This window comes from Poromitra crassiceps (assembly GCF_964638095.1).
Source record: "Poromitra crassiceps genome assembly, chromosome: 10".
Taxonomy (NCBI): domain Eukaryota; kingdom Metazoa; phylum Chordata; class Actinopteri; order Beryciformes; family Melamphaidae; genus Poromitra; species Poromitra crassiceps.
This window is the reverse complement of record NC_139631.1, coordinates 34611294-34638935: the sequence shown is the minus strand read 5'-3', so window position 1 is coordinate 34638935 and position 27642 is coordinate 34611294. Positions and strand designations below refer to the sequence as shown.

Genomic DNA, 27642 nt, shown 5'->3' with positions numbered 1-27642 from the left:
ACACTTTTACCCTTTATTACCTCGGTACTTTTATACCATTATCTGTATTACCTAACTTATTGTCTTGTCTAAACGCACATAGGGGATTGCTTCAAATGACAAATAAAGCTCATTCATTCATTCATTCATTTTAGCGCCCCTAGTGGTAGTGGTCCATGTACAGACAGACCACTGAATTGGCTACATGCAACCTAGCCCCGTTTGGTACTCGTTCTGCTAGCTATGCTAATGCTAGCTACCCAGAAGAGTCCCGTGTGCATTGCTTCTCGACGTCGGGGTTAGAAAGCTCGACGCTGCTCATAAATGCCTCTTTTCATCCGAAGTCTGTGCTGGTGATATTATTTTTTACGGGTTAGAGCCTTAGAGCCGGTTAGAGCCCAGCCGTCACAGCGCTCAACAGCGCCACTCCCAGAGGAGGCACTATACTATATGACGACCAATCCCCAAAAAATATTTGTTTCAGCAAGAACAAAGTATAGTGTGATTTTTTACAAACCTATTCTGTGTAGCTTTATCTCAGGCTTCAAAACGACATCCAGTCTGCGCTGACGGCAGATCTCTTCCTCGTACTCGACTATAGTTTTTTCAAACACTCCTAATATTTCCTCAGCAGCCGCAGTTAGTCGCTCGTTGACGAACGTCCTCAAACTCTGGACTGCAGACATTTCCATTGTAGTAGACGGTGATGGTGACACAAAGCTAGCGATTCCTGTCTTCCGTTACTGTAATATGTATTCTGTTGTCTCACGTGGTCAGAGACCCAACGTCTTACGTCAGCACGCTTGTTCCATCCCCACACGGTCGGCAACTGGCTGCTAGTGCTGCGAGATTCTTCTGGCAGAGTAGGTAGGAAGACGGTGTGTATTCAGCGTGAAGCTAGATGTGCTACTTTATTATCATGGATGTTTGTTGTCACCTGACGCGAAGGCGAATAATAAATGATTCACTTCATCAGCAGTGAGGTCCTTTATGGACACTAGTGACAGCTTCACCGAACGAACAAGAAGGGGACGAGATGAGCAAAGCCCGCTGCTTCCAGTGATGTCCAGAGGTAACGTTACGTTCATGTGTCAAATATTTCCCTTCCAAATCAACGTAGATGATTTTCTGCCGATGAGCCTATTTGTTGTGAGTCCTGCAACCGTCTCAGCACCGACACAGGTGGCTGAATCAGACCTTGACAGTTGCTGTCAGTCGCAGTCGCGTAGCCTCAGAATTCGACTACTCGTTCGATCGTTTACTCAATCATAGTCTCACCGGAGCACCCTGCAGGCTCCATTCAACAAGGCCCCTACTTTTTCTATACATGTAGCAATGTGGGTTGGGTTGATGAAATAAAATCAACCCACTATGCAAAATACAATAAGTAAAAAACGGGGAAAAGAAAAGAAAAGCCACAACAACGTTAGGCATAATTTGATGACATTTGACATCAGTTTTACGTTCTTCTGATGATGCAGAGGCCTAGGTCAGTTCGGATTTAGGCCATTCAGATAGCTGGAAAAACCACAGGATCAGAGAAGTTTTCAAATGTATTCAACTGTAAAATGGTATCTACAGCAGGATATGATCTGGTGTTAGCAATAAGCAGATTCATTTTGAAAAAAGAAAGAAAAGAAAAGTTGAGAATAATTTCATGAGCCCGATGATCATCTGTGCACATTTGGTTGCCACTCTAGGACACACCTCCAAGGAGAAAAAGAGCCTATCAGTGACGGTTATGGAGGAAGATGGACGCCCCTGCAGCCAATCAGAGTCAAACACCCTGGGTGGACCAGAACGGCTGGTCCTCTCCTTCAACTCAAGGATCCCCCTGCAGCCCCGTACCCAGCTTTCAGCATCTCAGCCTGGGCTTGCCTGCTGACCAGAGTCCCTCCTACGTTGCCCTGCCTCCGTTCAACCAGGACTATCAGAAGAACTACATCACCTCATCGTCCACCACCAAAACTCATTACAGTACACTGTACCAAGAATCTCATGTTAGCCACAATGCTGTGTCCCCCACGCTGGTTTCCAACACCGCTAATCAGAACGCACCTCTCTTGCCTTCAAATGCTAACCGTAGCCCTCACATTTCATCCACGGTTCCAGTTGCAAGCCATGGAAAAAATGAAACTCCAGCAAATCAAAGACCACAGCCTAGCAGACCCCAACCCATGTCACTACTTTGCTCCCCCCACAGCCCATATGAAACAATGCCCCCGCCTTTTCAGCCTCCATACACACACCAGGGTATACTGGATGGACTTCAGTCACCATATCAACAAGATCTGCCCATTAGCCCACCATCGGCTGGGCAATGTGTAAACCAGGGCCCACAGAGCAAACCTCAACCTACTTTTGGCAGCGTGAATGCGGAGTCTGCTCCTCTGGCTGGAGGTGCTGGATACACACCTAGCCAGGTCTCACCCACCTCCTCTCCTATCCAACAGCAGCCTCAGTGGGCACTTCCACCGCGCTATACGGGTAAGGGTTTACCTGTAAAGGTGTTTACACACCAAGAGAAATGCGAATAACAGCACAAAATTGGTCCCAAAAAAGAAAAGCCACAATATCGCTCAGTGAAACTTTGCTGTTGGTATGCACGCTTACATTGACTGGATATAGGTTTAAAAAATACTATTGACGTGCAAATGACCATAATCGCACAGGGGGGAAAAATGCCCTCCGGTGTGTAAGGACCTTAATACCTGCGTGATGGCACACTGTCGTGTTGTGGAGACGCACATGGGAGACTTGAGTAGAGTATTCACTGGGATTAAGACACATGAACAAAATTGTGTATGAATACACAAGATCTGATGAACACGTTGGAACAGTTACTGCTCAGTAGGTCAGAAATCATTTCTATCAACAATGGGACAGGTGACAACCAGGGCTTAAACCACAGCAGCACCTTATCATCCACAAACAATAGCCAACAATAAGCATCTCATGTTAGCCACACCGACCACAGTGTATGCCGACACTGCTGATCAGAATACACCTGTCATTCTTTCAAACACGTGGTGTAAACTGACTGAAAACAGACCTCAGATGACAATATTGTAGTTTTGTGACAGGCTGACCAAGGATCTTGCCCCCATCTTCCCCCTCCGTTGTGTGACTTCTCTGACTTCTTCTCAGGAGCCGTGTACGAGTCTGTCCCTGATGCAGCTGCGCCTCCTTACAAAGAGCCATCGCTGGAGGGGAACATCATGCCACCGGTGAGAAAGGGCAAATCCACCCTCAAACACACTGTTAATAAATGGCTCCGTAGCTTGGAGTATGAGGTGGGAAATATAGGGAATTACTAACTGAAGTAGAGCATCACAGATTGGTGTAACAGAACATATTCAATTACTGTCTTTTTATTATTCTGCTATGAACAGCCACGCTCTTTACTGTATCTGTTTGACTGCCTACAATATATCGCCTCATCACAGTCTAGAACATACATGGGCAACATACGGCCCGCGGGCGCCCCCTGTGCGGCCCGCGATGGAATTGCAATTTTTTTTTTTTTTTTTTTTTTTTTTACAGTGCACCTGAACGCAACATGCAAGATACCCGCTGAATAAGTGTCCAAATGTTCATGTCATTCTGGCCAATACTCTGTTATAGCATTTCAGTCTGGAATATGGAATATCTTTCAATAATATTTATGACTAAAAGGCTAAAAGTAATCTCATGTGTAAGAAATGACTGTTCTACATTGAAGTAGAAATTTAAATAATTAACTTGTTGGTTTTGGATTTATTTAGCTTCAAGAGTGCATTTTTGTTCTTGTGTGACCCTCAACACAGGCTTTGAGAATCCCAGGCCACTTACTGATACTTATGCTTAAATTAACCCACTCATATTCTGGTTTATTTCAAGAAAAACATTTCGGCTAGTGGAAATTCTAATTGGCTGGTAACTTTAAAATCTAGCAGCCATATTGGCAGGTGGTGAAAAAAGTTAATTTCAAGCCCTGCAGGGAGAGCAGGTGGTGACATAGGTGTGAAAAAAGGATCAAATATTGGTGGTTAAGACTGAATAATGACATCACAATTGTTAATTTAAAATTAGTTATTCCTCTAAACCTGGCTTCAAATGGCCCAAATTTTTCACGCTGGCGCCGTTCAGCCCTCAGCAAAATCTGGTAGCGAGGACATTTTTTTGTGGCCCTCTCTATCATCAAAGTTGCCCATCCATGGGTTACGGCATGACAATATTTGTTCGGCCCCCGGCAACAATCTGGGTTTCTCATGTGGCCCCCCATGAAAAATAATTGCCCACCCCTGGTCTAGAAGAACAAATTCTCACGTCGCAAATAGTTGTCCATCCCCCGTCTAATGGTACGAAATGGTTAGGTGTGTTTGACTTTGCACGCTAGTGAGTTATTTCTTCTCATATTTTCTCTCTATAGTCCCCCAACTCTGGCTCTCGTTATGGCCTGGACCCTAAGATCTTACCCAGCGCAGTAAGTCCTACTCTCATTCTCACTCTTCACTCTTTTTATTGTCTTTTCTTTCTTTTTTCCAAATACTCTGACACTGCAACACCAACCCTCCATTGAAGTTTTACAATGCTCCTGTTGATTGACAACATTCTACTTCTCTGTCTGTCTGTCTGTCTGCCTGTCTGTCTGTCTGTCTGCCTGTCTGTCTGTCTGTCTGTCTGTCTGTCTGCCTGTCTGCCTGTCTGTCTATCTGTCTGTCTCTCAGGTGAAGGTGATGGCGGAGGACAGGGCAGAGTGGGAGGGCAAAGTCTTTGTGTCAGAGCCCAGTTCCTCTCTTCCTCCTCTGGCAACCACTTCCTGCATCATAGAGGATAGAGGTGAACACTCTTGACTAGATCTGTGTTGTTGAGGCATACTCCACGATGAATGTGTGTTTTGTTGTTTTCAAACCTATATCCCAGCTCCCTGTCTGTATGGCTAGGCATTTCCAAGGAAGTGACGATTTTAGTCAGTATCAAATCAATACTATGGGTCCCAATTTCATACAAACTATACAGTGTATCTTGCATTGTGAGACTATACCCTTATATCATCATCATCATCATCAGTCAGTATATAAATGGGAGCTAGGGCTCTGTCTGTTTCTCTGTCTGTCCCACTGTGATGTCATAAATCCCACTGTGACATCATCCGTGATGTCATAAATCTGACCTCATCAGTGATGCTGGTCTCATTGGCCACACAGCAGCCGAGCTGCAGGCAAGGCCGCGCAGCAGCCGAGCTGCGAATGCGAGCTGCAGGGCCAGCTCGATGAGCTGCAGGGCGAGCCTAGGAATTGAGCGCACGTAGATTAATTTAGTCTAGGGGGCACTGGGACAGAGTGAGGCAGAGCTATTCCCCCGCAGATTAGCTGGCACTGGCTAAATGCTGGGCCTGGCAGTAATTATTATTGACAGAAGTAGTTTGGTCTGTACTTCTTGGAGCCACAGTGAAACAATCACTATAGTGCCACCTGCAGGAGTGGAGTCTTTATAAACACACACACACACACACACACACACACACACACACACACACACACACACACACACACACACACACACACACAAGAGAGGCTTGCGTGCATTGATATCAGGATTTGCAGAAGGAATTCTGAATTGGAGAAATAATATTGCAATGTATTGGTGTATGTATATATTTTTTGTTATTTTCACCCAGCCCTACCCATCAGCATACTTGTTTATCTGTACTTTAAGCTAACTTCCACATGTGATCAGTGACTTTGTCTCTATTGAATCCAGGTAACGCGAGTCCCTGTTTCATCCGCTCCACCTCTTACTGTGTGCCCAGTGAAGGGCAGATCGCCCTGCTGAGCCACCTGCCCCTGGGAGCTCTGCTCACCCCTCTGGCAACACAGACCACTGGAGAGGTTGCTGTTACTTTTTTACTCTTTTTTACTACACAGTCACTCAAGAGATGTATTCTCTGTTTGCTTGATGCTGCATGTAAAACAATTGTGCATGCTTAGAGACCAAATTTCTGATTGCCATGATATAATCACGATTGTTAAAACATGTACAGTATAGCTTATGTGTGTGTGTATAATGTATGCTTGTCCCTCCAGCAGTCACTGCCACTATGCAGTGAGCCAGAGTGTGTGAGTGGTTGTGGGGACTGCGGGGCCTCCATGTGCCCCGCTATGGGCTGGCAGGACTGTGGCCAGAGGTTCTACTGCCCCTTCTGTGGTAAACTCAGCGAAGGTACGTTAAAAAACACTCACATCTATTTGACATGTACCTACATGTTCTTTCCCAGAATGATTTAGAATGTGTGAACACGTCAAGCATCTTTCTCAGGAACACTTCGGCAACACACATGGCCGTTAATGCACACATGTCGGTTGATGCAGGGGTTGAGCCTGACCTTGTCTTTAGCTACAAGGTGCTTTCTCTAATTGCGAGAGACCACCAAACATTTGGTTTCTGGCATTGTTAGCTAGCTAACTAGCAAACAAGCTAATCGCAAATATTGTTTTATGTTGGCACACAACCACTAGCAACTTCTAACACTAGCTACTAGCTGTTTAGTGTTAGCTGTATTCCCAAAAAGACCGGTCTGTAATAATGGTTATGCAGCTAACAAGCTGACATCATCCAAACACAAAAATCAGATCTATCAGTCATGAAAGGATCAGTTCCCCAAAACAGCAAATGAACCATGTGTATTCCATACCGTCCAGATGACCAACATTAAACGTTCAGAAATGATCAGCTATATGGCTGCCAGAAGGTGTGTTATGTCACTTGAAAGCCTTTTATAGAAAATACGCTGCCTCAAATGGAACTCGTGAAGTCGTACTTGTGACCTGGGATGTTGTGAACTCGGAGCTTTGAGCTTCGTACACTTAGCTTAAGTGGTGAATACCACATGAGGGGGGCATTCATATGGACTCTCCTCGTCAACATGGTAAACACGACCCCATTTGAAGGAAGCAATAAACTGCATTGGTCAACTGCCATAGTGTTTTAGGAAAGTGAACCTGATTGCAATTTCTGTGGTTTGTAGCGTTCTAACGTTCATGCGGCAGCAGTGATATCTGTTCTCCTGTATCTCAGTGCCGTGGCAGCACTACCAGCCCACCAGAGGAGTGGAAGGGGTTCGGGTTGATAGAGACAAGAGGCCTGAACTCAGTGTGGGATCCTATGAGATACTCAACTCTCAAAAGGTACGATTGAATTTCTACTATCGTCAGTGTCTGTTGGTATACAATACCTGCACTTGAATGTGTGCATTGGCATGGGTGTGTGTGTGTGTGTGTGTGTGTGGTGCGCTATGAAGTGTGTGTGGCTGTATAGATAGTACATGTGTGCACAACTAACGCCACCCCCCACCCCCCCCCCCCCCAACCCACACACACTTCAGGGCCCTGGGGAAATAACGGGACGGGTGCAACCTCTGCTCCCAACAGTCATTACTCTAATATCCTCTAACATGATATCACTGTCCAATTTTCAAAATGGAAATTAAGCTATTCATGTGCGCTACATACAGGTGATGCTGTTAAGCAGGCCTAAAGCAACTCCCAAAACAAAACTGGGCGAGCAGGGGCCAAAGTATTATTTTATTATATATTAATTAATGACCTAAAGACAGATCATAAGAAACTGATCCCTAAAATGAGAGGGTGCATCGGATAATCGGATAATCAGACGTTGAACCCCAATTTGGGGGGGAAATTGTGTGTGTGTGTGTGTACAGTATGTGTTAAATTATCATTGTGTTTCATCCCAGGGTGAACCTGCTGCACTGCTCATAGCCATAGATGTGTCTGCCTCAGCGCTGAGAGGAGGACATTTGGACTTTGTAACACAACAAATACACACTCTGCTCACCTCTCTGAATAGGTACAACACACACACACACACACTCACACACACACACACACACACACACATACACACACACACACACCTACTTAATGGTATTCCTACGCAGGCCTGGAAAGTCTGGAAAATTAATTTTCCAGGGAAGAAGCATGTGGAAAAATCAGTGTTGGGTCAGACCCAATAAACCTACAATATAAAATTATAAATGCAAATGTACACAGCTGTAGACCGCACTGAGCTATTACATGGAATATTAGTTGTTGCAAAGAATAGTGAATAGTTGATAGAGTCTATGTGCTGACGACACTTTTAGACGTGCTATGCATTTATGAGCTATATCGGGGGGGGGCGGGGGGACAAATTTCCTACTTGGAAATTTCACATGAACGCTCTCCTCCAAACTCAGTTTTTCTTTGCTGCAACAACCCCACGTTTTGTCACGGGAATCTCTAAAGTTGAATATTATTGATCCGATGATGATGTGTTGCAGGGAGGAGGGTGCTGCCCAGTCAGACGTGCAGGTGGGTTTGATGACGTATGACAGCAGGATCCACCTGTACGACTTCAGCCCCGCCCTGTCCCGCCCACACATGCTGGTCCTCACGGAGACGGAGGACCTGCAGCTTCCTGTGAGGGAGGGGCTTCTGGTGTCCCTCAAAGACTGTATAGACAGCATTGACAGGTGACGGAGCCTACTTTTCATGTGACGTTCACCTGTTAAAATGACGTTAAAACCATCGCTTGGTGCTGAAGTCCTCAACATTGAAGCCATTTGGGGTCACCGACAGTCTGTTGTGTGTTTGTGTCCAGTGTGTTGCAGCTCATTCCTCTCGTCAGTCCAGAGTGTGATGACTCCAGTGGAGTTCCTCTGGATCTGCCTGTCAAAGCAGCGCTGGCCATACTGCAAGTCAGTAGTAACCACAACACAAACCCTGACCTGTCGCCAGTTACTAGGGCTGGGTATCGCCACTGACTTCCCGATACGATTCCCATACACAAGGTCCCAAGTCGATACGATTTCCGATACGATATGATTCGATATCGATATTTTAGTTACAATACCAGTTTTGCTTTGATAATGGAAGAGATTCTCAAAGAACTAATGCTGTAAATTGTACAAGGAACCCTCTAACCTGGTGCATTATTAAAAAATATTAATATTTACATTAAGAATTGACCATAAAGCAAGCAGTTACATCATGTAATTATTTTTTATTTAAACATGACCAACATAGTCATTCAACATCTTATCTTTCTTTACAGTCTTCTGTCTCTTTCTTTACAGTCTTCTGTGAGAAGCCAAACAAATTTAGATTTCCACAGCAGCATGTTGTAAACAGTGTTTCATAAAGTATAAATGCTTTGTAAATAAAATAAAATAAAATTAAATACAGCTCATGAACATTTCCAGTTCACAAACATTATAGTGCAAACAGATTTGAGGTCTGTACATCTGGCTCATGCATGCACAATGCACATGTAGCCTACAGTATTTATGTTTTTGTTTCAACTACAAACATAAATAAACGTCAACTTGAAACTATGTTTTAACTACCACACACAGCCTATAATATTATAGCCTATGTTTATTTTTTACTTTTTTTATTTTTTTGTAAAATGCATTTTAAAAGATCGATACTGGGATTTATGTATCGATACTTGTTCCTTCAAATTAATATCGATTCAATATCGATATATCGTTTTTTTTTTTTTAACCCAGCCCTACCAGTTACTGTCTATTGAAAGTTTAATTTGCCCCGCAAATAATAATTCTGATTAATATTCAGATTATTATGACCACAATTGTTGGTTTGTGGGAGAAAATGTATTTTTACTGCAAAGATAAAGGGAATGTTTCAATATTGCCGATATGCCCATATCAAGATATTTGATTATACATGATTCATTGTGAAGCTTTAGTATGGACTAAGTGACATTGTTTGCTATCAAGAATGTTGTCAAAGCATTTGTTCAGTATTGTATACCTCCATATTACACGCGGACAGTGCGGGGAGAACACTGTGATCTCTTGTGAGCTGTTGGTGTGAGAAGCTACAGACTTTATTTTGTTGCTCTCTAGGCGATGAGTTGTCCAGGCAAACTGCTCATCTTTCATACTGCCCCTCTGATAGAGAGGGAACACACACACTCCTCCTCAGGGTTCTTTGGCGCCAACAAACCAAAGGTAACACACGCACACGCACGCACACGCACACACACACACACACACACACACACACACACACACACACACACACACACACACACACAAATATTCTCTCAACACACCCATTCAACTCCTAATTCTTTTTGGGGTAACAGGGGCAAACAAACAGATAATTTCCCTACAGGGATCGTTAAATATCACAGTATTATTATTATTACATGATTAATTATTCTCTCTTCTTTTGTTTTTTTTCCCAGTCCATCTTTCAGCCATCGGAGCTAGCTGTGTCATTGGCCAAAGAGTGCGTCAGTCAGGGCTGTGGCGTGCACCTGTTTGCCCTCTCCCAGCAGGATGTGGGCGGGGCTTGGCCGGGGCACGTTCCATATCTAACCGGTGGAGCTCTGCACACCTACAGTCACCTCCAGGTAAAGCAGCACACCTACAGCCACCTCCAGGTAAAGCAGCAGCTCTGCCCAGCACTGTTACAAGCATAGAAGTCGCACACGCACCTCTGTACCAGCCATTATGTGTACATTTTAGCCTATCAACATATCTGAACAGTTTTTGAAGTTAACATAACCTTGCAAGGCAGCTGGATTCGCAAGATCACAATTACGCGAGAAAGCCATCTTGCCATGCTACCAGATATGCCTTTGACTCGACTCCACCAGTGGTGTGGACCAATCAGTGTCCGAGGAAGCAGGTTGAAGTGGTAGATGTTAGCCCGTGATAGACGGTGCTAGACAGATCGCTCATCCAATCGCCTTCCAAGTATTTTTTTGAAAGTGCCCGCCCTCTTCCAAACTTATATTATTATATAATATTATCTTAATATACTGTATAGGCAATCACTACAGGACTAACCACTGCCCTAAACATGAGCGTGCTATGTGCAGGTTACTGACACCACGTGACATCATTTCTGCGTATAGAAGTCCACAAAACTCAAACCGTTACCTCTTACTACCGTTTTGGGCCTGTCAACATGCGTAAACTGCTTTGTGAGCTTCTGGATGAGAGTTGGATGTTCAGTGTGGACTGATTTTATTGACTTCCTCAACAGGGTGAACTGGACCGGGAGCGTTTCAGCACCGATCTTAGGAGGACTGTGGAGACGGACACAGGCTACAAGGTTCAGCTCAGGATTTATGTCAGCAAAGGTGAGCGATTATCGAATCCAAGAACGCTGACTCGATACTTCCTCCTTGTGGACAAAGTTCTTCCCAAGTTGTCTTGGAGAGAACAATTTCCTCATGGAGGTGAACAGAGAAGCTTCCTTACAATTTGAGATGGACTGTGTGCCTCAGGTCGCGCTCAGTTGTAGACTTACATGCTTCCTCCGATACATGTGCAGGGAGAGTTGTAGACTTACATGCTTCCTCCGATACATGTGCAGTCGCCAGCCGCTTTCTTTTCGACCCGACTAGTAGTGCAGCGACCAGGACACTTTCCCTAAATCCAGCTTCCCACCCGCAGACACAGCCAATTGTGCCTCGCCCGACGCCCCACCAAGCTGGAGGTAACACGGGGGCGCGAACCTGCGCATTACCCAGACGCCCAGCGGTTCATTTTCCAAACCGGCTCTGTACTGTAAACTACAGCGCTGCTTGGACGTGATCCGTCATTTTCGCAATGAATCTTGGGGCTTTCCATTCATTCTTGTTGGTCAAGTAAACTTCCTGGACCTTTATTAGTCCTCTGTCCTCTGTCCTCTCATTCTTTTGATTTCAGTGGTTAAGTATTATGTAAAACGCACAAGATCTCATATTGATAAAGAGCCTGTGTATGATTTCTCAGCTGATATCCCTTAAAAATCCCTCTGATAACATGATTATTTCCTGTGTCCCCAGACTTGCGTGTGTCTGGCTGTTATGGACTGTTCATCCCTGGGCCTAGGCCCTGTCAGGTCGCCTTGGCAACCGTTGATTGGCAGACAACGCTGGCGGTGGAGCTCACACACACCAGAGCTCTGGATGAGAAGAGGGGTGCAGCCATACAGGTGGGTAGAGCGGAGTCAGGATAGGATTGTTTGTTTGTGTGTGTGTGTGTGTGTGTGTGTGTGTGTGTGTGTGTGTGTGCGCGCGCGTGTGTATGTGTGTGTGTGTTGAGTTTTTACACATCAGTTTACATAAAAATAAAAAATAAATCATAAAACTGTGATTAAAGTGTGGAGGAAACCATGAAAACTATTGATTTAACTTTTTTAAGGCAAGTAGGTAAGTCGAAGCCATTGGTTGACAATAATGACATTTTAAAGACTGTTGTATATCCTTTTAGCAGAAAAGTAATCATTACCTGAACTTCATCATTCAGTAACTATAAGGATAGGATATACAACATTTTGGAAGCTCCTCAGTTGCAATTTCGCTACTGAGTGAATATCAGACATTATAGACAAGATGGCTTCCGTTTGCTTTCACTTGCCTATTTTATAGATCACCACCATATTCTTCTTCCTCCTCCTCATCCACCCCCTTCCTGGTTCCCAGGTTGTCATGTCTTACAGCACCCAGGCAGGAGACAGGAGGACCAGGGTTCACACTCTGACCCTGCCATGCTCACGCCACCTGCTGGATGCCTTTCGCCACTGCCAGGCTCAAACACTACTCGCCTTCTACTGCAAGAAGAGTAAGGAATTCATGCTGTACATCAACTTCCCTACATGCCGAGATTTTGGAATGAAATTTTGCTTGAATATAGATATAGATAATATAGATATAGATAATATAGATCAAGCTTGTGTCAATTTTAAGTTCCAAGTATGCAGAATTACAAGGACAGATCTTTCCATTGCACAGCACAAAATTCTGAAGCCTGAAATTCAAGTACAAAGCTGTCACAAAGTTCACAAAATAAAGCTATTACCTCTCCCTTCACCCCCTCTGCCGATCTGGGCAGAGTTGTAGACTAGCTAGCGCATGCTTCCTCCTATACATGTGCAGTTGCCAGCCGCTACTTTTCACCTGACAGCGAGAAGTTTCACTGGCAGGACATAGCGGATGGGAGGATCATGCTATCCCCCCCCCCCCAGTTCCCCAAACAGGCGACCAGAGGAGGCACTAGTGTAGCGACCACCAGGACACATACCCTTAATCCGGCTTCCCACCCGCAGACATGGCCAATTGTGTCTGTATGGACACCGCACGAACCTGGAGGTAACACGGTGTCCGAACCTGCCACTCTCATGTTGTTAGGCAGGGGATCTACCGCTGCACTACCCGGATGCCCACCAACGTTTTCTCTTTGTATTTACTTACTGAAAAAGATAAACATGTTGGTGATTTTTCCATCGGCCTTTCACTCCTTCCACCATCTGTCATTGCAAGAATTCTTTGAAAGCTTCAGCTCTGTTTGCTCTGGAGGAACAGCGCCCTCTTCCTGTTTGGTGCCATAAAGCAGATTAAAACTATTGTACATAAAGCGTTCTTGCCAAATTGGTGACACGCTATGTAAAATGCAGTGTAGAAGCCGGTAGAGGCTGTCAGTCTCCTTGGTGGTGGTCTAATTTGTTTGCACTAATTATTATTTATGTCTAAATGTGGTAATGATTTATTGAGGTTAACGCTTTGAGGTTTAAATGTGACACCTTTAGGTACTTTAAATGATAGGATACATTTGTGCCTGTGTCAGTGTACTGTGCAGCGCTGGAGCGCCCTCTGCAGGAGCTGAGGGAGGAACTGCAGACGGAGGTGACACAAGCGTTGGCCTGCTACCGCAAACACTGCAGCGCCGCCTCAGTGTCCACTGGACAGGTGAGGTTCAGACAGACCACACACACACACACACACACACACACACACACACACACACACACACACACACACACACACTGTACATCAGTGGCGCTCAGCCTTTTGTAATTCAAGGCCTGTAATAGCAAAATAAATGAAATGCCTTGTTGATCCATCAATAATGAGTTGCTCGTTTAAAGTGTATATAAGGAGGATTTTATTCCGAAAGTTCCATCTGTGCACAGAGTCTCTCCGACAGTCAAAACGCTTAAGTCAAGAGAGCCCCAAGCTCTCATCTTCACACTCTCATAGTAGGGTGCCCTCCCCACCCTGATCTCTGCTGTGAAATTCCATTAGCTCATAGAAGTTCCAGTGTGGAAGCGTGTGGAGTTTGCATGTTCTCCCCATGCTCCCCCAGGGGGTTCCTCCGTATATAACCCCCCCACTAAAAACATGCAGAAGATCAGATCGTCATCGTCATCCGACCAGTGACGACAACATCCGAAGTTGGTCCCCGGGCGCTAGGGGTGGGGGAAAAAATCGATACACCACAGTATCGCGATATTTTGCCTGACGATATTGTATCGATATTTGGACGCCAAGTATCGATATTGCAAAAAAAAAAAAAAAAAAAAATTTTTTTTTTTTTTTTTTTTTTTTGCAGGCCATGCCATGCCACCGGGCTACTATAAACTTTAGTTCCAAGGCCAGCAGTAAACAAACGGTAGCATATTTTCATTTTGTTTTAACAGTAACAGTTTTGTCATAACAGTCATTTACAAATTCCCCAGTTACTGAATGGGCTGCACAAAATGTTTTGTGTAAGTGAAGTGAAGTTGCAAAAACTACATAAGTACACACACATCCAGTTAAGGTGGACTGTAAGTAGACTGTAACAAACAGTTCAGTTTGTCAGGTGCATGCAACTATGACATGACTTTATGAAAGTTGTTGGTCTGTCTACTTGACAATGTTGCTGCAATAAAATGGTTGAAGTCAGATGTACAGACTGAAAAATTGTTCTTATATAAACCAGATGTTGACAAAGTTTTCCTTTGGGGACATAATTTGCAGTTGAAAAAGTAAGAAAACGCAATATATCGAAATATCGCAATATTCAATATATCGCAATATCGATATATCGCAATATCGAAAATATCGCAGTATCGCAATACTATCGTATCGTGACTCAAGTATCGTTTCAGTATCGTATCGTGGGCATCTGGTGATTCCCACCCCTACCGGGCGCTGTACGAGAAAGCGACCACTGCTCCTGGCCTGCTCCTCGGAGGAAAGGACATGCCTGGATGGGTTAAATGCAGAGGACACTTTTCACCGGCCACCGTCAGCATGAGTGTGTTGTGGCCGCATGCATGTGTTGTGGTGTTCGTGTGACAATAAAAGACTGGGCTTGTCCCGTTACGAGAGAGACTACATTCCCAGTATATTTCCACAGCTACCTTGATCTTTCATAAGAGACAATACAACCTTGGTCTGGTCACAAGACAAAATACATGTTATCTCCCTACAGGAATGCTCTGCAGATGGAGAGCAGAGTCCACAAAATACATCTTAGAACAGAGCCATAGATCATTATGGAACAGAGTCGATAATGAACAACAACCACTCAATAAGCAATCAATCAATAATTTTACTCTCACAGGCCCACCTCTGATTGTTAAAACATTTCCATCCATACCACCTTCCCAAATAAATGATAGGTTATCATTCTGATATGTTGATGTGAGAGGTCCTCTGTGGCTCACTAGATGGTGCTTTGAGGCCCACCAGTGGGCCACGGCCCAGTGGTTGACAAGAAGCATTGCCTACATGACTGCAGTGACAACATACTAGTAACAATAATAACCTGAAAATTAAAATGACTCATTTGGATGAAGATTTGGATCAGGCATTGAGGCAGGCCTGCTCATGGGCCTGCTAGGTTCTGTTGGTGAATACAATAGAATATAGCTCCTAGTGTTGCAGGTTTTATTATAAAGATTCTCACCGGAAGTGTTTAAAGGAGAACTTACCTCCAAAACACTTTTTTTCAGCTTTTAACCAATATATATGACTTTGGGGGTGATGTGTGAAGAATTCTGGTCAGAATTTCCACATTTGACACCAAACTGTTGCCATTTTACCATTTGTATCATTTTTCAGCAGCATATCTGGCATAAGCGCCCTCTAAAGGTGGAAAACTGCTTTTTTTTGTGCCCTCAAATGAATGGGATATTTGGTACAACCTGACGTCACGGTGGGTTTAGCGCGTGCATCTGGTGCATCTCCAAAGCCTATACAACTAGGCAAGATGGAAAAACCTTACTTAGTATCAGGCTCCAGAGGGCTCTAACTGAAGTAAAAAAAAAAATCTGTTTGCTCTTAAAATACTGAACCAAACGTCGTCAAATTTGGCACATGTCTTAATTATAGTTAGTTTCCCGCTGAATGTGTCATTACTTTATTGATATCTTACCTGGATAAGCTCGAATGATGATGTTTATATTATCAGTCCGAGTTGCAAGCACTGTCTCCAGCCCAGGCAGGCGAGAGTCGTACTGTTACATGGACGAGCCCCAAGCTCCGCGGGCGCGCGCAGCAGGCCAGCAGCAGCTGGGCTCTCTGTGCTCTGAGAGCAGCAGAGAGAGCAGTCTGATATTTCCGCAAACAAATATGGTCGCAGTTTAGCGCACATGTAAAATATAACGCTATACTACGACGTGACAACGTGACAAAGCTTCTCTAAACACATCGGCTACTATCATATTTCCCTGCATCCCTCCTACTGAGATTATATCGGTAATGATTTTGGACAGACTGAATGCGCGGAGGAGAGATCTGCACTGCAGCTGTGCCCTCTGAGAGACACTCGCCTCGCTCCGACTACTGTGCCCGTCTGTGAAAAGCGTCCTGTCCAGTCGCACCTTCGCAAACAGATGCGGGATTCCCTCAATCCTGTACCCAATCTCAGACTGTATTCTCTAAATCGCACACCAGCTATTTCTGTCTACGTGGAGAAATCTCGCATTGTGTTACCCCAGAGCGAGAGGTTTGTCCTCACTGTGTGCTGTGTGCTGCGAGCAGCGAGGCTCTTAACGTAAGTTTAGACAAGCCACATGCAAGCCACGCACACACACATGGGATAAAATGGGACAAAAATAATTAAATTTCTAGTTCGCCACTGAATGGCCAAATTGATATAACTATCAACCATTTCAGGATTTTCTGTTTCCATACAGGCCACCAGCGTTGGCTAGTTGATGATATTTATAAAGATATCGCCCCTCTCAAATAAATTATTTTTGAGGCAGTAGGCAAACTGTAATGGCGTCGATTTCCGAAAAAAAATCTTGACTTAACACAGCCAAAGAGTCTAGTATAGACAAGAGTATATGTCATTTCTTGGTTTTTTCAATAGGTATTTTCAAATCACTGTTCTAATACATATCTAGGGGGTAAGTCCTCCTTTAAGTGGGGATAGGTCTGGCTATGCGAGACTAGTTATAGTTACACGTTAAAACATGCTGCCTTCCAAATCACATGGATTTTTCTAGTTTTAGGAGTATCTCTATCTTTAATTTAGTTGTTTGATTCATATCCGTCTGTTCTTCGCTGCTGCGGTTTCCCCTCAGGGAAATTCCCCTCAGGTTCATCTTATTTTAACTTCCTGCTTCTTCATCACAAAGCTTAACTGAACTAGGCCATGAGTTAAATTTGAAACTACTTGGATCTCACGTGCTGTGTGTGTGTGTGTGTGTGTGTGTGTGTGTGTGTGTGTGTGTGTGTGTGTGTGTGTGTGTGTGTGTGTGTGTGTGTGTGTGTGTGTGTGTGTGTGTGTGTGTGTGTGTGTGTGTGTGTCTCTTAGCTGGTCCTCCCTCAGTACCTGCGCGCCCTCCCGGTCTACATCAACAGTGTGAGGAAGAGCGATGTGCTGCTGCCCGGCCTTCGGAGCTCCGTGCCCGGTCGGCTGCAACAGCACTGCCAGGTGCTCAGGATGGACGCCCGCAGCACCGCCACACACTTCTACCCCCTGTTGCTCCCCCTGCTGGTCAGTACCACACACTTCTACCCCCCTGCTGCTCCCCCTGCTGGTCAGTACCACACACTTCTACCCCCCTGCTGCTCCCCCTGCTGGTCAGTACCACACACTTCTACCCCCCTGCTGCTCCCCCTGCTGGTCAGTACCACACACTTCTACCCCCCTGTTGCTCCCCCTGCTGGTCAGTACCAACACACTTCTACTCCCTGCTGGTCAGTAGTACCACACACTTCTACCCCCTGCTGGTCAGTTCCACACCCTTCTACCCCCTGCTGGTCAGTACCACACCCTTCTACCCCCTGCGGCTGCCGCTGGTCAGTAGCCTACCACACACACCGCACTCTGGGCTGATTAGGGCGAGACCCATATATCAGGCCAATATTCTGCTCTTGAAAGCTAAATAAGGGATAATGTACGAAGAGCTGATCTGATCAGCCTGTTGGGTGTTATTTTCCAATAATGACCAGCTGTACATTATCCCGCTACTTACTAAATAAATCAATTATTTGACACACAATATAACAACAACAACAACAATTTTATTGATTTGAAAATTACAAATTAGTTTCCTACACCGGCGGGGCTTTGCCATTACTGTACCTTGACACACCTGGAGAGGAGACAATTAAGACGGATTTGCTAAGCAGCGTTGCGTGGACATGCTGCTACATCACATTACCTGGATTTGTCTGAGATTCTAACGAAGAAAGCAATATATCCAAGAGAGAGGTGTTTAGTAGGAGGCTACAACCCATTTTTAACAGACTGTTGCTAGCTAACCTATTTGCCACAGGGTGTCGCAAATGATCTTGTTAAATTGACTGGACTCTCTTGTGCGGATTGATATGCCTAAGATGGGCTCTGTGGAGGGAACCGGTGTGATATCCCTTAGCAGTGGTCTGTTATACAGATATTATAACAGACTGCTGAATGCCGTGATTAACCAATCAGAGTCGAGCATGCAACCAACAAGGCCGTGTAATAAAGAGCAGTAACTGAGAGAGAGAGAGAGAGAGAGTGTGAGGAAAAATACTTCATTATCTTCCTCTTGATCATCTCTGAAGTTGGTATAATGTACTCTGTTACTTTGAATGAAGAATAACTTTGTAATGCAACGAATTTAGTTGCATTTCAAGATACAGTAGTAACAAAGTAAAGTGGTGGCTTGTGACCGTAAGGTCATTGGTTCAATCCCTGGGACCAGCAGGATAAATCTGGGTGGGCAAAGTGAAAAAGCAGCACTTGCCCCTCCCTCATTATTACTGAGCAAGGCCCTTAACCCCAACCGCTCCAGTGGAGCTGCTCAGTGGCCAGCAGATCAGACTGTGGTTGTTACTGGTCAGCTTCCAGGTATGAATGTGTGTGTGAATGGGAACAGGGCACTCCTGAAAATGAGACTCACCCTGTATAAATGTAAATGATAAGCATAAATAAAAAAATAAAGTAATTTTCACGAACTTTCATATAATATTGAAGTGGTGACCTTGGCATAAACTATTTTTGCTTTTGTAGCTTAGAAAGCCAGAAATGTATTACAGCCACTACGTCACTGTAAGTTGTTCTGGACAGATTCTATTCAATTTGGTCATTTTCTGTCCCACTCTGTTGCCTACAGCCACTGTCAGCCGGCGGCTCTGTTGACGCCGGCCCTCCAAGCCCGCAGGAGGCGCTACGCTGCAGTGCTGCCTGCCTGGAGCCCAGGGGCCTCTATCTGGTCCACGGACCGCTCTCCCTGCTGCTGTGGGTGGGCACCGATGTCCCGGCGTGCACCCTGGTCCAGCTCTTCAACACCAGCTGCTTCTCGTCCCTGCCGTCCGGAAAGGTGAGAGATGAAATGAGGACATAAGGGCGTCTGAGTAGTGTAGAGCTCGCTTAGCATTGCGGAGACCCGGGTGGAAAGCCGGTGGGGTATGAGCCCTGGTCGCTGCACTAGCGCCTCCTCTGGTTGGTCGGGGCGCCTGTTTGGAGGAGACTGGCGGGAATAGCGTGATCCTCCCAGGTGCTATGTCCTGCCTGTGAAACTCCTCCCTGTCAGGTGAAAAGAAGTGGCTGGCGACTGCAAATGTATCAGAGGAAGCATGTGCTAGTCTACGGCTCTTCCCAGATCAGCAGAGGGGGTGGGTAATTGGCCACGCACGTTTGGGACGAAAATTTCAGATCATTTATAGAATGAGTTGAATGAAACTTTGGCCCTTTAAAGCTATTGGGAATGGGAGATGTAGTGGTTTTTAGACTTTTAAGATGCACCCTTTGTGTGTGTGTGTGTGTGTGTGTGTGTGTGTGTGTGTGTGTGTGTGTGTGTGTGTGTGTGTGTGTGTGTGTGTGTGTGTGCGTGTGTGTGCGTGCGTGCGTGCGTGCGTGCGTGCGTGTATGTGTTCCAGACCAAGCTGCCTGCTCTGGATAACCCTCTGTCCTCTAGTATTCGTTCCCTCATCGACTCGCTGGACTCCCAGGCTCCCTGCACCCGCACGGTGAGCCGCTGCTTGTCACAATATTCAGCACACACTGTAACACTGTGTGCTCGTCACAACACTCAGCACACACTGTAACACTGTAACACTGTGTGCTCATCAGAACACTCAGCACACACACACTGTAACACTGTAACACTGTGTGCTCATCACAACACTCAGCACACACACACTGTAACACTGTAACACTGTGTGCTCATCACAACACTCAGCACACACACACTGTAACACTGTAACACTGTGTGCTCATCACAACACTCAGCAGTCAGCACACACTGTAACTCTGTAACACTGTGTGCTCATCACAACACTCAGCACACACTCTAACATTGTATGGAGACAGGGATTTTATCATGAGATATTTTTGTTGGGATGCACTGGCTTTTTGGCCATACAGCGTTATCGGCTGATATTCATCCTTTTGACTGCCATCTGTTTATCGCCAAATAAGATGAAATTTTTCAGTGGCTGATGTTTCTTTGTTGTGTCCTTTGCGAGGGGGCCGGCTGTCTTGGTCTCAATGACGACAATGCGGAAATACTGAGGCTGGTTGCAAAAGCGAGTCAGTCCCCATTCACCTCCATGTGAAAAAGCAAGTTTTCACATGGAGGTGAAAAGTTGCATGCAAAACTTGCATTAGCACGCATTTTTCCTGATACAGATAACATCCAGATAACTTATCCGGATACAGGTCACATTTAAAAACCAGGTGTAAATAGGGTGCGAGATGGCGACAGTCAAAATGCCAAACTCCAGGCTTCAAAGCGGGAGTCCATAAGCCAGTGGGTAGCTTCACAAAAAAAAATGGCACGGTAGCTTCACTAAAAAAATAAAAATGTCTCTGGTCAAAAACGGTCTTTGGTCAGGATAAATGACATGAGGTCTGTCCTGACAGCTGATGTGCATGTCGTCTCTCTCTCGGCTCAGCTGTGGGTCGTGAAACAGGGCGACAGCTGTGAGGAGGCCCTGCAGCGCCACCTGGTGGAGGACAAGAGTCCCAACGGTGGAGCGTCCTACGCCGACTTCCTCTACCATCTGCACATCAACTCTGTCAGGCTGCTACAGTGACTGCACACACACACACACACACACACCTCCTCATAATTTCTGTCCTCTCTGCGTGTATTATGTCCAAGGAAATGTGGCATTCGCTGCAGAACATCAGACAATGCATAACATTTTAAGCGATAGAGAGTCTTAATTAAGTTTTATTTATTTGATTGATTGCGGTGATTATTTTTTGTATTGTGTGCTGTGATGGATGTGATGTTCAAATGTATTCATGATGTTAATTTATTCCAGTGTCATGGCATCTCTCTAAAACGTGTGTGTGTGTGTGTGTGTGTGTGTGTGTGTGTGTGTGTGTGTGTGTGTGTGTGTGTGTGTGTGTGTGTGTGTGTGTGTGTGTGTGTGTGTGTGTGTGTGTGTGTGTGTGTTCTGATGCCTATGTACTGTATGTGTGTGTTAGGGCTGGGCGATATGACGATATATCGTCTGGACGATAGAAAATGTATTTCGTCTCATATGATGCTCTATCGTTTATATCGTTGTATTGCCAATCACACTCTTTACGGCAATATTGTCCGTCATGCTTTCCGCTGTGCTTTCTTCATTCTGTTTTCTTTTTTACTCACGTCCACAGTCCACACACGCACCAGACTCTGTGTCAACAAGCCCCTTGCGTCCCTTTATAAGTGGCACAAATCAGCCGGTGAGTAGGCTAAAGACTAAAGAGCAGGGAGATGTTACCTCCACTCCGTCCGCCTAGCCTACCCAGGCATTTGCGCTGTGTTAAGTCCGCGTTTGATCCATATTTGCGTGTGTCCTCCTAACGTTAAACCTGGCAAAACATCTCCCATCCTCTCATCATCCCAAGGAAATCCTTTGAGGGCCGACAACAAAACGTCTATCGTTAGCTTTAGCTTTTAGCTTTCCCTGGGTGAGTTGTGTTGGTTGGATAACCGTGAAATCCCGGAGTGGAGTACTTTTGTTGAGTGAACTGAACTGGTAACATGGAAATCCCGAAGTGGAGCATTTTTGTTCCTTTATAAACGAACTGAGAGAACTGGACTGAACTATAGGTTAAATAACTTTTATAAAAAATAAAAAATAACACGATTTCAGACGGACAAGCCCGTCTTTATTGTCACACGGTTACACATCAACACATGCACGGAGGGCCACAAACACACACATGCTGACGGTGGCCGGTGAAATTTGTCCTCTGCATTTAACCCATCCTGGCTTTGTCCTTTTCCTCCGGGGGGAAGGCCAGGAGCAGTGGTCGCTTTCTCGTACAGCGCCCGGGGACCGACTTCGGATGTTGTCGTCACTGGTCGGATGACGATGACGATCTGATCTTCTATTCTACCCGTTTTGCTCTAATGTAATCTTTGAAAATCGAACTGGTGGTGTGGTTCAGTTTGTGTTTCATTCTACTGCCCTGCAACTAATTATTATTATTTGTATTGTAAAGAATAGCCATGCTTATCTGTATTCTGAATGCATGTATCCTTTGTGAGGTTTGACAACATTTTAACTGGTTTAACTGCTACATGGCCATGTGGTGATTTTATATAAACTATAAATTGAATTTACAGAAAATATGCTATATCGTGATATATATCGGTATCGGGATATGAAATGACCTATATCGGGATATGAGATTTTGGTCATATCGCCCAGCCCTAGTGTGTGTATGCTATGCTCTCATCTACTGTAAAAAAAAATTAAAAAGACGAAGTTCAACTTAACCGCAACTTTTCCCACGTTTGATACTAGGCGAGAATATTGGTTGACCTGTGCAACCATGGTGGAGCAGACGGGCTTAATCACTGTTTCATTAACATCAAGTGGAACTGTTTTCTAATTATTAACGCTGGGTGCAACAAACTCAGGAGGTCAAGCAGTCCTCAGGAGCACATGAGTACATGACTTTGGGAGGCAGGCCAGGGAGGGCGACTCCCTAATGAGCCGTAGTGGCTAATAAAGCTAATTGGAGGGCTAGTCCCTAATGAGCCGTAGTGGCTAATAAAGCTAATTGGGGGCAATTATGTTGTGTTGCATCAGTCCTGGGCTGTGAGGCTTTTTAATAGCTGAGGAAGGAAAGGAAGGATGATGTAGTGGAAAGTCTGATTTGTATTTCTGGGTTTAGAGCACGGGTGTCAAGCTCATTTTAGTTCACGGGCCACATGCGACCCAATTTGGTCTCAAGTGGGCCAGACAAAGAAAATCAATGCATAATAACCTAAATGACAACACGTCCCAAGTTTCTTTTTAGTGTAAAGAATTACAGCTACTTTTTAAGAACACATTTTTCACATAGCGTTATCTCAGCTACCATAGGCCTCTCAAACAACTGGGCAAATCTCAATATTCAATAGTAATGGAAATAGTTTACCATTTAGTGAAGAATACAGAAAACATAAATAGGCTACTTACTGTAATATTGAACTTGCTCCTGAAACCTGCGACCTTAGCCTTCACAAGTGCATCACATTGGTTTGAAGGACTTCTCTGTGCAATTTTTACACCCTACAAAGTCGTCCTTGGTGCCGAATTGGACCCTCTGGCATAACATTTGTTTTTTATGGAAGTATAATTTTAGGTTTTTGTTTTTCATCCATCACTACATCTCTGCTTAGCTGCCAGTCAGGAAAAAACAAGTCAAGTGCATCCTCCTATGAAATAAACAGCGTTGTCTTTTCACGTGTAATATTTGTCATGGCAGTTTGGCACCATCAGAGATGCATACTGTAGTGTAGCCTCATAGAACCCCACTTCAAACAAACCCGAACTATCCCTTTAATGTTTTCTCTCTTCTTTTTGCATTGTGGATTTGTTTTTGTTAATTCATGTCACCTGTAAACACCGCAGATCTGGACTCCTGGAGCAAAGGTCCAACTGTCGGCCTACTGTATGCTCTGTTCTTTTATCTATCTCTGAGGAACGGAAACACTAAACTACATTTTTTCCCCCATCATCTTGAACATGCAAGTAGGCTGAGAAAAAAGTCAGTGGGTCATGTAGGGCTGTCCCCGAATACCATTTTTGGGCTTCGAAGCTTCAGTGTCCCTGTAATATTCAGAGTGACATGTACTTCACACAGTAGTTTCATGTTCTATGGCAGTGGGGTTCTCAAACATTTTCACATCAAGGACCCCTAAACTGACACAAATTAGACCACAGATCCCCATTTGATCAGATTTTGTCCCAGGGTCCCCCATCGGATACGATTTTAGCTTTTGTGATGGCCCTCCCACTCTCCTGTCTTGCAGGAGCCCGGTGTTGGGATGGTTAGGCGGATTGGGTGCATCTTCTGGGCCCGGTGTAGCCTACTCATTGTGCTTAAGAAGACTTTCAGACCTTTCAGTCTCACTCACTCCTCACTGATGCAAATTTTGGTTCTGTTAAATGATTATTATAACTTTTACTTTGGTGTGTGACTCCCCTCATTAAAACAACAATTGTCATCACACCTTTAGATGTTTTAATACAGAAAGTGTATGACACCCAAAATACACATACATTTTTATAGTGTTATGGTCGGACTTCTAGTGAAAAGAAATTAGGCTACTCTTCTTTGCTGGGGACCCTCTGGAACCCCCTCAAGGACCACTGGGGTCCCCGGAACCCACTTTGAGAACCAATGTATTTGGTATCCCTATAATATCCATATAATTTAGAATTCCTAGGGATTCAGTTTTGCTGTGATATGTGTGTAATATACTTCTAAAATGTATTACAGGATTCATTGCTATAGTTTGTTCTGGTAAAGTTTTTAGAGATAGCCTACTATAAAATAGTCCGGCTTGAATCCAGCTAAACATGCATGCACAACGCGCATGGCGGCATATTTGAAAGCACAAACCACCTCATATTTGCCCCTATTTGGAAGTGCGTACTGTACAGACGGGAGGTGCGTTTGATTACGTTGCCCGCGCATGCCGCTGCACGCTGTTTCCAGAAGAGGGAAGCAGAGAGCGCTTCCTCCGCGCCGCTCCGAGGTGAAGCTGCAGTCACACCAGCGTCAAGCGAGCCACACTTGTTAGACCGGAAAATGGGTGAGTTTTCCCCCTTCACAATAAAAGCATAAACAGACTTCTTGAAAATGGGTTGAAAATTAATAACTAGTAATAATGATAATAATAATAATAATGTAAACTATGACTTCCAGCCAGTGATCATTATAAGGCAAACAATTACAAATATAAACAAGAATTTCTGACATACTCTGCAAATAAAAAGGCAGGTAAACTGAGTTTGTTTATTTGTTTATTTTAATCTTAACGTTCATCATCCCATTGAAATTGAGACACATTCACAGGAGACTTGGACAAGAAAGCATCAAGGCACAACCCTAATGGAGTGCAACAGTTTGCTCTGCTTTTAGGTAGACATGAATCTTCATGGCATAAATTCAATAGTGTATTAAATAAATACATTTCATAGTGTATTTTATAAAGACTCAAAAACGAAATGTATACAACACTACTTAGAAGGATTTTCCATTCTATTTATAGCTCTGCATGTTCTGCCCATATTTCATTGAACACATTTCTGTTTGCTGGTTGAAGGTACTTGTGAACAATTTCAAACCTATACACATCTTGCAACTAAGAGGCTGCATCATTTTTTTTCACTTGTGATTACAGTAGGCTATGCCTCCCTCTTGTTGTAACTGGGTTAGGGTTAGAGTCATTTCTCTTCTTGTCCTATTCTTATCTGTGATGATGACCCAGTTTATCTACGGAGAATAATTTAAAGTGTCATCTAATTTGATCTCATGGGTGTCATTTGGTGTCATAAACTGCTTAAAAACACTGCCTGATGCAAGGGACGGGGGATATAATTTATTTTGAAAGAAGTACTCGGAAGTTGCCTTTCTCACCCCGGCTAACTTGACCGCGAGTACAGCTGAGAGAGAGAGAGAAAGATCACCCACCTTGTGTCTAGCTCTATCAAACCGTCCTTCACCAGCACGCCAAAAACATTTCCCGTCTAGCTGCTAGGCGGAGCCACATTCAGAGACACACAGACACAACACAACACAACACAACACAAAATAAATTATATTTATATTTTTCGGAGCTGAAGAAGCAGTAGAAAAAGAAGCCCTTTTTTGACGCGCGAGAGACAGGGGAGAGACATGGCCACGACAACCTGCACGCGCTTCACGGACGAATTTCAGCTATACGAAGAACTGGGGAAGTGAGTACCGAGTACCGACTATTATTATAATAATTATTATTAACATTTTTGACATTGTTGGTGGTGTTTGCTTTTGGGTTGCCAGTTAAAGTGTATGTTATCTGTACAGTAGCAGGCTATTTGCAGGCAGAGCAGAGCGAGCTGTACGGGCTTTTCTGGGTGACAGCTCTCAAAATACTGCTGCTCTCTCTCTCTCTTTCTGACTGACAGTCTCTCGCTCTCTCTTCTCTCTGCGAGTCTTTCTGAAGCTGTCTCTGTGTGTGTGTGTGTGTGTGTGTGTGTGTGTGTGTGTGTGTGTGTGTGTGTGTGTGTGTGTGTGTGTGTGTGTGTGTGTGTGTGTCTTTCTCACTATATCTCTCACACTTGGGGTCAATGTCTCTCTCCCCTTCTCTTATTCTTTCTGTGGGTCAGTGTGTCTCATAATGTTTCCGTGGGTCTCTCTCTCTCTCTCTCTCTCTCTCTCTCTCTCTCTCTCTCTCTCTCTCTCTCTCTAACACCCCCCCCCCTTATCTGTGGGTCAATGTCTCTCTTTCTGTGGTTCTCTCGAGTCTGTCTTTCTGTGACTTTCTGTGAGTCTTTTTCTCTTGCTGAGTCTGTCTTTCTGTGAGTGTTTCTTTTAACGAGTCTCTCTCTCATTCATTCTGTGAGTCTCTCTCACTTCAGTTTAGTTCCGTTATGCTATTGGCATGTTAGGAGGATACAATGTTGCCAAACAAGCACTATGGAATATATTTACAGTTACAATGTGTCGTCGGTAACATACACTGTTAGCCTGATACATTGTATCAATATGTATATGATTAGAATGCATAAGGCATTCTCATTATGTGAGTCTAGCTCTCTCTCTCTCTCTCTCTCTCTCTCTCTCTCTCTCTCTCTCTCTCTCTCTCAAAAATGTATTTGGGTCGATGACAATGTGCATTTTGTCTGTCCAAATCCAAAGAAAATATACATCAAATTATTCTACAATATCCGCTTCAAGCCATGTGTATTGAAATACATATTTTATTTTTATTTATTTATTTTGAGTTCTGGTATTCCAGAGTCTAAAAATGTCAGGCGGACGGTGTAACGGTCCGAACTTACAGGTAGAGAACAAAACCTCCTTCTTAATCAAATAGTTATATGCTACGCTACAGTGATTCAAGTTTGTATAGGTTTTCAGTAGTGATACAGAAGGTGAAAGTGCACAGAAGAATTACATGGTGGCGCTAC

At 44.4% G+C, this 27642-nt stretch overlaps 2 protein-coding genes across 2 annotated transcripts in view; both read left to right on the top strand.

The window, feature by feature from the left end:
• Nucleotides 1-1730: 1730 nt before the first annotated feature.
• LOC310784401 (protein transport protein Sec24C) lies at nt 1731-21285 on the top strand (the record flags this gene model as incomplete). The annotated part of the gene is made up of 20 exons (XM_083645404.1): nt 1731-1956; nt 3127-3272; nt 4391-4444; nt 4689-4800; nt 5725-5852; nt 6048-6183; nt 7039-7148; nt 7715-7827; nt 8300-8491; nt 8620-8716; nt 9890-9994; nt 10234-10401; nt 11040-11136; nt 11827-11975; nt 12466-12604; nt 13607-13728; nt 17573-17755; nt 19362-19568; nt 20128-20217; nt 21145-21285. The coding sequence occupies 20 exons, from the start codon at nt 1731-1733 to the stop codon at nt 21283-21285; spliced, it is 2715 nt and encodes a 904-aa protein (XP_083501530.1).
• A 5080-nt stretch (nt 21286-26365) lies between these two features.
• Nucleotides 26366-27642, top strand: part of camk2b1 (calcium/calmodulin-dependent protein kinase (CaM kinase) II beta 1) — a gene marked incomplete at its 5' end in the record, with an annotated part of 105344 nt that continues 104067 nt past the window's right edge. Inside the window, 1 exon segment of the mRNA XM_083644343.1 lies at nt 26366-26427. Within this exon segment, the coding sequence (XP_083500469.1) occupies nt 26366-26427 (62 nt within the window).